General features: G+C 43.8%; 1 protein-coding gene and 1 non-coding gene across 2 annotated transcripts; one reads left to right on the top strand and one right to left on the bottom strand.

Moving 5' to 3' along the window:
- Nucleotides 1–766: 766 nt before the first annotated feature.
- Nucleotides 767–7,793, bottom strand: smu1a (SMU1 DNA replication regulator and spliceosomal factor a). The gene is made up of 12 exons (XM_063876876.1): nt 7,660–7,793; nt 6,233–6,443; nt 6,000–6,152; nt 5,162–5,272; nt 4,953–5,081; nt 4,737–4,856; nt 4,501–4,617; nt 3,774–3,901; nt 3,494–3,620; nt 2,724–2,891; nt 2,385–2,537; nt 767–1,713 (listed from the first exon to the last, which is right to left on the bottom strand). Exons 1-12 carry the CDS (start codon nt 7,683–7,685, stop codon nt 1,615–1,617), a joined length of 1,542 nt encoding a protein of 513 aa, XP_063732946.1. The 5' UTR covers nt 7,686–7,793; the 3' UTR covers nt 767–1,614.
- Nucleotides 7,794–9,603: 1,810 nt separating this feature from the next.
- On the top strand, nt 9,604–9,709 carry LOC134860385 (U6 spliceosomal RNA). Its single transcript, XR_010165236.1, has one exon. It is a non-coding gene; the product is annotated as a U6 spliceosomal RNA (small nuclear RNA).
- The last annotated feature ends 981 nt before the right edge of the window (nt 9,710–10,690 follow it).

The raw sequence follows: 10,690 nt of genomic DNA, 5'->3' as shown, positions 1-10,690 counted from the left end.
TATTTCAACAACTAAAATATCATTAGGCCTCAACCAATGAGAAACCAGCAGCAGATCATCTCAACGCTGCTATTTTCTGGGTTCATTTAGTGTTGTGTTATTTATGCACCTTTTACTCATCACTGCCTGTATTTTATTTAACCGTCCTACACATTGGAATGATTTCATACCTGTTTTCATTCATTCTGGGTTTTTTATAAAAGTATAATAATAAAATGTTCTCTGTGTTTTTAACACGTGGGTATTTTCGCTCACTTTGGATTTTTGTTTTACTTTTGCACTTAGAAGTTTCTCCTCTCCTCTCGTCTTCAATCCTCTCCTCTCCTCCCCTCTCCTCTTCAATCCTCTCCTCTCCTCCCCTCTTCAATCCTCATCTCTTCCCCTCCCCTCTCCTCCCCTCTTCTCCCCTCTTCAATCCTCTCCTCCCCTCTTCTCCCCTCTTCAATCCTCTCCTCCCCTCTCCTCCCCTCTTCAATCCTCTCCTCTCCTCCCCAATCCTCTCATCTCCTCCCCTCCCCTCTTCCATCCTCTCCTCCCCTCTTCAATCCTCTCCTCTCCTCCGCTTTTATTTTGAAGGCATAGTGAACATCCTGTCATCTGCCCTGCCGACTGACTTCACACTCTTCTTCAGAGCTGCTGTCCCAACAACGACCCTCCAGTTTATTCAGGGATCACTAATCTGTCATCACACAGAGGCAGCGGCCGGACAGCATTACCTTTATTACACACAATAAGTGAGACTTCAAAAACTACAGGCAAACCCAGCTCTGGTTAAATAGCTTTAATGGCACAGACAGGAATTTGTACATCCAGCAGATAAAGGACCTCTGAAGCATCCAGTCAAAATGCTTGTACTGTATGGGGGTGGGGGGTGGGGGGGGGGGGGGGTGACATCATTGTTAAATCCAATGTGGGAGTTAATACTAAATATATAGAAGTCCTTTTGAAATGAGATGCCATTCAATCCAAGGTGGGGGAAAACAAACAGCCACACAAACACATATTTAACCAGTTATTGTTGGAAAAAAACAGAATTACAAAATATATTTACAAAGAAAGAGGAATTTTTCAAAACAGAAGTCTAGTATCCCCCCCCCCCCCCAGCTCTCTCTGAAATCTCCAAACAGGGTAACTGAGTGTGTGTAAAGCTCAGGTGTTCAAGACAGCAGAACCTTATTATTTTACCTGCGTTAAAAACAACCTACGATTAAAGTACAAAATCCGGACAAATATGGAAGCACTTCTGCTCAGTTTGTCATTTGAAATGCTGCTTTCCTAATTAATTCCTGACTATTAAACAGACTACAGGTACAGCACAGAGTGGTGCAGGGATGATGCTTTCCCAGGGTGTAGGACTCATTCCTGCACCACTCTGTGACTTTGCTTCGTTAAAAAAATCAATTAAGCGTTTCTGTGTTGGACTGACAGGCTCAGGTGAAGGAGGCTCCACTGTTCGGCTTCAAAAATAAACACCTGGACCGACTGAGACATGCAGGTGAATAGAGATGTGGTTACACCATCCACACAGAGACAAACAGAGAGTGTGTATGTGTGTGTGTCTGGAGTGAGGAGAGTGTGTGTGTCAGAGAGTGTGTGTGAGAGTCTCAGTCCACATCAAGGCTTCCAGAGCTTCAGCAGCCCGTCCTCGCTGTAGGTGCCGATCAGGTTCTGGTGGGGGTGGTGGGCGATGCCGATCACATCCTTCTCGTGGATCTGCAGAGAGGAAGGGAATCAAATTTAGGTTCTGCAACTCAACGGACCTCTGGAACCGACCCACGTCTTGAACTTGAGTTTAAGTTAATTCATTTTAACTTTATTTTTATTCTTTTTTGTCTGTTTTAGTTTTTGTTCTTGTTTTATTTGTATTTTATTTTTCAGAATATTTTTGTATTCTTGCTTTTTTCTTTTATTCAATATTTATGTTTTTATCTTATTTTAATATTCATTTATTATATTCTTTGTTTTGTTATTTTTATTCCAGTTTATTTTACGTCTTATTTTATTCTTGCTTTGTTCTTTCAGTCAATATCAAACTTTTTACATCTTATTTTTCTGTTAAAATTTAGTCTTATTTTCATATTCTAATTATTTTCATATTTTCTTAATTTATTCTTTAATCTTTTTTTCATTTTTATTCTTATTTAATTATATTTTATTTTATTCTTGTTTTATTAATATTGTTATCCTTATTTTAGTAATCTTATTCTATTACAGAGTTATTATTTGATTCTGTATCAAAGTTCAGGTTTTCTTTCTCTCAGCTTGATGAAGTCATCCAATAACACCGAGGAGTTTCAGGACTTGAATTTAAACGTCACAGAGGGAATATGTTGGCAGCAGTATCAGAGGACAGATATTCCTGATCTCCTGACAGTCGGACGTACCGTCAGCGTTCTCTCCAGCTTGCCGGTGACCGTGCTGAAGCAGTAGAGCACGAAGTCCTCTCCCACGCAGTAGATCCACTCCCCCCGAGGAGACAGCGTGCAGCAGACGAAGTCTCCGCCCTCCCTCTTACCGGAGCTGAAACTCCTCACGATCTGCACACACACACACACACACACACACACACACAGTTGTGTTGTGTATCTACAGTGGGATTTATCTGTGTGTGTGTGTGTGTGTGTGTGTGTGTGTGTGTGTGTGTGTGTGTGTGTGTGTGTGTGTGTGTGTGTGTGTGTGTGTGTGTGTGTGTGTGTGTGTGTGTGTGTGTGTGTGTGACTCACCTGTCCCTGCATGTTCATGATGACCACGGTGTTGGAGCGGTTGCACACCACGAAGTGCTCGGGGTTTTTGGGCAGCTGGATCACGTTGTTGACGGTGATGTCGGTGCCGGCCGACGTGCCGAGAGGCTTGAACGTGTTGGAGCACTCGGTGGTCTTCATGTTCCACATCTGCACACAGCGGGGCGACACACACAATCAGACACACACAGCGGGGCGACACAAAAGTAAGATCGTAGCCAAATATACAGCAGTAGAAAACGGTCGATTCCACAATGAAAGCAACCAGCTGAAGACCGGCTAAGCTAACGTCATCCATGTAAAACCAGAGCTTCTTTACGGTGCTCTGTTGCCAAACATTGTGAATTAAAAAGGATGGATGGAAATATACATCAGGCTCGTTGTTTGTTTGACATTAGGACAACAAGCTACTACTTTCCAGCTGCATCAGAGGCTAGTAAACGCTCGGCTTAATGCCGGCGTACCACTGGAAATACCGCTGAACCGTCGTGGCAAACACCCTCGTCCCTCTGGAGAAGAGTTTAAAGCTGGAGAAGTCCTTTGATTAAATCTGGCTTCGTATGAATAAGAGCAACATGAGAAAGTAAACAATTGACGAGGCTTCACTCGGGCTCTGTGAGGTGGAAAACAAACTGGTTCTATTGGACTTTTGAGCGGTACCAGGTTTGATTTTAGCCTTGTACCCTAGACCCCTTGTTTCCCGAGCCCTCCCTCCTTGCTGAGCTCTCAGCAGATGCTCCTGCTGGTCTCACCTTCACGGTGCCGTCTGACGAGGCGCTGATGACGTGATGTCCGTCTGGAGTGAAGGTGGCCTCGTTCACAAACGACGTGTGACCCCGGAACTCCTTCAGGGTCTTACCGGACTTCAGTCCATGGATTCTACAGACAAAGACCAAAACACCTCAATCACTGAAGAGGAACAGACCCTCTGACAACATCAGATCTGGAGTCTAACTCTGGATTTAACAGGCTGACTAAAGACCCTGTACCTCCTGTTGATGGAGTATTAATGATGGGGGTGGGGGGGTTTACCTGATGGTCTGGTCGAAGGAGGCGCTGAGCAGCTGGCTGCTGTCTTTGCAGAAGCTGACGCAGGTGACTCCTTTACTGTGAGCGCGCTCGAACCGCCGCAGACACTGACCGCTCTGGATCTTCCACACCTGCACAGAGCACAGCCAGGCATCAAACAGGACGTCTGCAGGGGGGGTCATCTATCGCTTCAGCAAGGTTTCTGTACCTTTAATCTACCTTTGCATTTCTATTACACACATCTTTAACCCCTACAGTTCCAGGTAGGACTGCAATGGAAGTCAATTCTGGATGAAATACTGAGCTTTATGGTCTTCCTTTATTTTGGAGAGGAATTACATTTTGTAGTGTTTTATTTGGTATTATCAGAACTGTTGCTGCGGTGTGGAACCCTGGTTGTGTTTGAAATTGTGCCTCGGTGTTAAAGCACTTTGAGCTGCAGCTGATGCAGGAAAAGCTTTTTATCATTATCCGTTAAAATAGTCAAAATTATAATTTTAGTTTCCAATCATGCAGCTCCTCTATCTCCATGTTCAAACACTGTTTGGAGAAACAGCTGCTTTCTTTACACTCAAGTCCTCATCCTATAAGTGTGGAGCCTTCAGGGTTTACAGCTCCGAGGAGGGCACGATGCAGAGCCTGTTTTCTTGTGTTTCCACTTCCTGCAACCCAGCTTCAGGTAGTCTGATATCTGCTGGATAGTTTGGAGGCGCGTTGAACAGAACAGTACCTTAATCTTCCCGTCCTGAGCTCCGGTGGCCAGCATCTCTGTGTCTCTGCTGAAGCCCATACACAGCACAGCATCGTCCATCATCATGAAGTTATCCTGGGCCTGGTACTTCAGATCCTGCAGCACAGAACACACACAGTCCTTACAACACAGCAGGAGCCCCCCTGAAGACCACCAGTAACTGCATGGCTTTATTAAACCGAGTGTGTGCCGTGTGTCTGTGTTTGCATCCACACCTTTCTGATTTTGCCGGTGGTGAAGTTCCAGACCTCGATGAACCCGTCCACGGAGCCGGTCACCAGGTACTGACCGTCGGGGGAGAACCGGGAACACTCCACATGAGACTTCTGTCCGAACTGAGCAGGGAGGCAACACACACATCAGAACACCAGGACGTAACACTGCCCCGCCCCCACCCCCCTCCCCACCCCGCCCTCCTGCAGGTGACGTACCTTGATGTGTCGGCTGAGCTGCGTGGGGAAGCGCTCCTCCTCCACGTCTTTAACGGCAGCTTTACCCCGGAACAGATCGATGGTCATCCCGGGCGGCAGGAGGCCCTGGTGCTGCTGCCACTTTAGAGACTGGGGAGGAACACCACCACTATCATCAGTACACATATACGGGTGAGATAGTTTATAGAGCAGTGACGCTGGTCCCTCACCTGTCCCAGTAGAGCCATGAGACGAGACGGCGGCACCACGCTGACCTCTCCGGCCAGAGCCTGAGCGATGGCCGCCCGCCGCTTCTCCTTGCTGCTGCCGTCCGGGTACGCCTGGATGTCGAGAAACACACATCAGAAACTCCACATGTGATCTTCTACATGCTGCTGTTAGAGCCGGTGTTTATGTGAAAAGGTCCAAGAGACAAGGAGTATAAAAGACTACATTTCCCAGCCTTTAAGAGACAGAGACACTGGCGACCTCTGTGGAAGAGGCCACGGAGAAGCAATTTTAATATTTAAATGATATTACGGACAGAAAGGTTCTGATCATTTACGAGCTTAGTTTGACTTTATAGGATACCTTCTTTGTTGAAATGTCTGTATTAAAAAGCTTTAGATTAAAAAAGGGTCTCTTTATGCAACATATGAGCCAATGAAAGCAGGTATAATGTCTTGTTCTTATCCTTCTGACTCAGATGAATCCTACAAACTGATATTTAGCTCAAAAGGTGAGGCTGAGTATAGGTTTGCACTCATTTCTATCAATTCATGAACTAGAATATCCAAAATCTTTCTCAACAAGCTCCATTTGGACTTAATTGAAAAGACGGAGGCCCATTATTTCTATCATTTAAATAAGGAATTATCACATCATCTAAAGATGATTATTGTGCCACTTAAAGTGTTTAAAAAACACAGGTTATGTAAAACAGAACATGTGTTTTAAAATACTGACAACACAAAGAACCAGTTGGAGGCTCTTTGGCAAAAATAACCGGCTGATCCTGAAGTGTTTGAACGGATTATCTGCATCTGGTTCTGTCTGGACTGGACTCACCTCTCTGGGATCGAAGTAGGAGCGAGCCAGGAGGTTCTCCAGGTGGATGTATCTCTCGGGCTGCGTCTGCTTCAGCATGATCATGGGGTCGGTCTGTCTGAGGAGGGAGCGAGCTGCACCCAACTCTCTCAGCTCGATCAGCTCCAGCACCACCTGCAGGGACACACAGGGTCAGACGGTTCAGATCCAGCAAGTCAAGATATATCAAAATGTGGAGTCGAACCGAGCCTCGCCTGTTCGTAGAGGTCTATGAGGGTTTTGTCGGGCAGCTTGAGGGACTGGATGGCCTGCAGCACGGTGTCCCAGTGACCACTGTTGATGTCCGCCACAAAACTCTCGATGCTGTCCACGGTGTTCAGGGACACGGTGGTCTCCTCCTGCAGCGTCACCAGGGTCCTCTGCAGGTTGTTCTCCTTCAGGTACTGCATGATCAGACGGATCACGCTGAAGGAGACACAAGATGTATTTAGGTAAAAAAATAATGCAACTGAGACAAATCAGAAGCAGAATTAGATTAATATATTCTAAGTATATAGATATACATTTTGTATGCTACTGTGTAATTCTACTGGACTAGGATTCAGAGGTAAATGGTGTACTTTTACTCCACTACACGTATTTAATCCCTTTGGTTGCTAGGCAGATCTGGAGTAATGATGGTAAATATAATCTCCCTTAAATCAGACTGTAGTTCACCTGCAGTAAATCCAGCAGCTACCCTGCAGTATACAAAGCCATTCAATATAGCTGCACCTTTACCAGCTCTGAGAACACTTTAATGATCAATCATTATAAAACATATCAGAGATATTATTCTGAAATGGACCAATCAGACAATGAGTACTTTTACTGTCGCTACTTTAAGTACATTTAGAGGAGAGTACTTTCTACTTTCACTGGAGGAACATTTAGAATACTTTTACTGTGACAGAGTATTCCTACACTCTGGTACTTCTACTTTACTCAGTACAAGACCTGAGTACTTCTACTTTACTCAAGTACAAGACCTGAGTACTTCTACTTTACTCAAGTACAAGACCTGAGTACTTCTACTTTACTCAAGTATAAGATCTGAGTACTTCTACTTTACTCAAGAACAAGACCTGAGTACTTCTACTTTACTCAAGTACAAGATCTGAGTACTTCTACTTTACTCAAGTACAAGATCTGAGTACTTCTACTTTACTCAAGTACAAGACCTGAGTACTTCTACTTTACTCAAGTACAAGACCTGAGTACTTCTACTTTACTCAAGTTATTTAACGATATATTCAATAATAATAAATATACTTTTGCTCATCAAATTAAAATAAGTTTTAGATTCTGTAGCAACTGGCAGGGGAATGCTAACGTTAGCAAATGGTAAATACACTAACTCTCATGCCTTTTACTTCTATTTACTTCAGATAAGAGTAATGCAAATACAGAATGAATGTAATTCTGAAGAGAGCAACTTTAAAGACTGAAACAACCGTAACTTTATTAATTAAAAGATAAAACAGCTTCCATAAGGTCTCTATTAGTTAGCATGTTAGCTCCGAATGCTAATGGAGGATGAACCAGGCCTCAGAAACAGCAACCATGATAATATAAGGTCATTTACTGGGCGATTTATTATAGAAATGAACCTGCTTTAATGGTTATAAATAGGACTACTTACTCTGCTGATTCCACCTCCAGAGACATCGTTATTTATCTGTTATATGTCTCGGAATAGAAGCCAGAAAACACTCGAGTTTGCAGCAGGAGAAGCGAGGAGCAAACAGGAAGTACAGGAGGATTCTGAGAGTTTCAAAATAAAACGCGCATTGTGTGAAGGCGCTTTAAAACAGTTATATTTACACATTTGTCTGTTTGAATAAAATGGCTTATTTATTTCCCACAAAAAAAGCAATGATGTGAGAAAACAAGTATTTACATTGTGTTAGAACAATATTTGAAAGGTGCCAATATTTTGAACAAGAGGCTGGTCAGGGCTCATGTTCATTGGTTTTCCTCTCTAGTGGTCCAGGCTGGCCCCTGCTGGTCAGGTGGTGGAACTGGTTTCAAGTTTCAAGGTTTTATTTGTCATATGCACAGCAGATACAGCGTATATGTTGGCAATGAAAATCTTATGTCGCGTGCTCCTCCAACAACTCAACATGCATGGTGCACTGGTGTGTATTGAGAATATAAAACGACACTTTATTTTTCACAAGATTAAATGACAAACTTTTATAGACTCAATTCAATAAATGGTGTTTATTTAGTACAAATAAAATAAACAACTTTAATAACACACATTTTGATTCATCAAAGAGTGAGGGAACATTCAAGCAAAGTAAATAAGTCCAGGATGTGACTCTGAAATGCTCTGGGTCTTTTGACTGTAAATGAGTTTGTTGGAATAGCTCTCCCTTTGTTCTCTGCTTGCTGCTCTTTATTCTAGCTTCTGTGTGTTTATGTAAATATGTTTTGGATGTGATGTGTTTTATTGAACCTTTTTATAGCACATTGTTCACATGCAGACCACTGACATGTTTTCTTTTTGTGTGCTTCACACAGCTGAGGGTTAGGGTTAGTCTTCCTGTAAACTAACCCTTCTGTCTGCCGGCTTGTTTCTGATGTAGAGTCACCTCAACTGTCTCTCCTCTTCAGATGTATCAGCAGAAAGGGTGTCAGGAGTCCTGGAGCTGAAACCAAAGTCGGATGAGCAGAGGAGGACCGTCCGAGTGGAAGAACAGCAGACTAATGCAGCAAGTGTGTCTGACCTATTTCCAACCCATACACTCCCCCCCCCCTCCTTCTTTACGGGGGTGTAACCACAGCTGCAAGCTTCCAGACAGACCCCCCTCCTCTCTGGCAGAAACAGGAACTGTAGGAACATAAAAACTACATTGAAAATACAAATCTTAAGTGTTTCATTTTCCGTAACCTCTCCTTGTTTTGAAGTCCGGTGTTTGTGAGCTGCTTGGTGTCTGCAGCAGATGTCTCGTCCGTCATGTTTGCACAGGACTACTTTGTGCACAGTGTTTCACGAGGGACACAGATAGTGTTGCACATGCTCCGGTAGTGCAGCCGGCTGGGTGCACACTTCCTGTCAGGAGGGGGGGGGGGTATCATAACTTCCTGTCCCTGTTATTTGGAGTGGAACGGGACTTAAAGCTGGGAGATTCATGCAAACACAAAAGTAGGACTGGGGAGGGGGATGGTGTTTAGAATTAGGTCTCACCCCCACCTACACAATCTCCGTCTCTGGCTCCCGATGGGGGGGAGGAATGCATGAGGGGGAGGAGCGGGGAGGTCTTTTGTCCTCTTGCCTTCCAGCCGACCAATCCTGGCTGTGTGACGTATCAGCTCTTTGCATATTTTTCCCATCAGCCCTAGCAGTTCCTCAACGGAACCTTGAAGTGGGTCTGCCGGTCCTGGGGGATCACTTAAGGTACTGGGGTGTCCCTTCAGCTCCTGTGGGGTCACAGTCAGACACGAACACACTTTATTCTGCACATATAGAGCCTTTTAAGCTGGTATTTACTGCATCTGAGCCTCGTGTGTTCTGGCACCATGGTATATGGTGTCTGCGGGTCAGAGAGGTATAATTACCCCCCGGAGACAGAGCACTCTTGTGTTATTTCGATAGCACATATACTAAAATTGGAACGATACAGAGAAGATTAGCATGGCCCCTGCGCAAGGATGACACGCAAATTCGTGAAGCGTTCCTTATTTTTAAAGAACTTTAGGATTTTTAATGATGTTTCTGACTACTGTGTATATTTAGGGTGAAACAGCGCCCCCGCGGCCATTGGCGGTACTGAAGCTGCAGAGCTGAGCCTCCCTCAGATCTCCTCTGAACGCTTTCTATTTATGTTCAGCCTTCCTTTAAAACACTTTAAGTTTGAGAAGTTGATTATTCTTTCATTTGTGGAGCAGGACCGATACCAGCAGACAGGCTCAACTCCTGAGCTCTGTGCCTTACCAACTTCTTCAGTTTGCATCTCACATAATATTATACTATTATTCAAATAAGCAGGATTTTATTTCACTGTACAGCATTTCATTTTACAGGAGTAATTAGTGGTTGTAAATAGACTGCTGGTGGGCATTGAGAGCTATAATGACCCATAGAATTTAGTTCTGGATTGTTAAACGTGAGAAAACAAGCCATTGCATAAAATGAAAACTGACCTCAGACACATATACAGGGAAAACACTACATGTGGCTTTAATTGGCATTTATATATAAATATATATCTATCTATATATATATATATATATATATTTATATAAATATATATATATATATATATATTTATATAAATATATATATACAGGTTTTGTCCTGGGGTTTCCTACAGATTCAGGAGAAACTCTGCTTTGTTGTTCAGAGGAGATGACATGTTGCTCGTTGTCAGAAAACTGTCCAGTAGTTTATGAAATGACTTTATTCACATGAGTACAACCCAGAGACTAAATCTCCCTTCATGAGCACTTCCAGCTGTGATTGAGCTGTGACACCAAAGGGAGTTTAACCAGCTGCTGCTCAAAGCCGCCCAGGTGTTTACATCAGCGATCCTAAACCACCTGAACTAGATCGACATCGGTTCATTATTTGGCCAATCAGGGACATTTGTCTCATTTCACTCCCCCTGTTTGTGGAGGAAGGGTGATCCTCCTCTTCCTCTCAGCAGTCTTGGAGTCATCTCACTTTG

This window comes from Eleginops maclovinus, chromosome 23 (assembly GCF_036324505.1).
Source record: "Eleginops maclovinus isolate JMC-PN-2008 ecotype Puerto Natales chromosome 23, JC_Emac_rtc_rv5, whole genome shotgun sequence".
Lineage (NCBI taxonomy): Eukaryota > Metazoa > Chordata > Actinopteri > Perciformes > Eleginopidae > Eleginops > Eleginops maclovinus.
This window is presented reverse-complemented; position numbering and strand designations above follow the sequence as displayed.

Bases quoted from the DNA above. Each gene is read 5' to 3' on its own strand.
- smu1a (XM_063876876.1), bottom strand. From the start codon at position 7,685: ATGTCTCTGGAGGTGGAATCAGCAGA. The intron at 6,444-7,659 runs GTAAGTAGTCCT...TGTCTCCTTCAG, and splicing joins CTGGAGGTGGAATCAGCAGA to CGTGATCCGTCTGATCATGC. The intron at 3,902-4,500 runs GTACTGTTCTGT...TGCTCTGTGCAG, and splicing joins CTCAGGACGGGAAGATTAAG to GTGTGGAAGATCCAGAGCGG.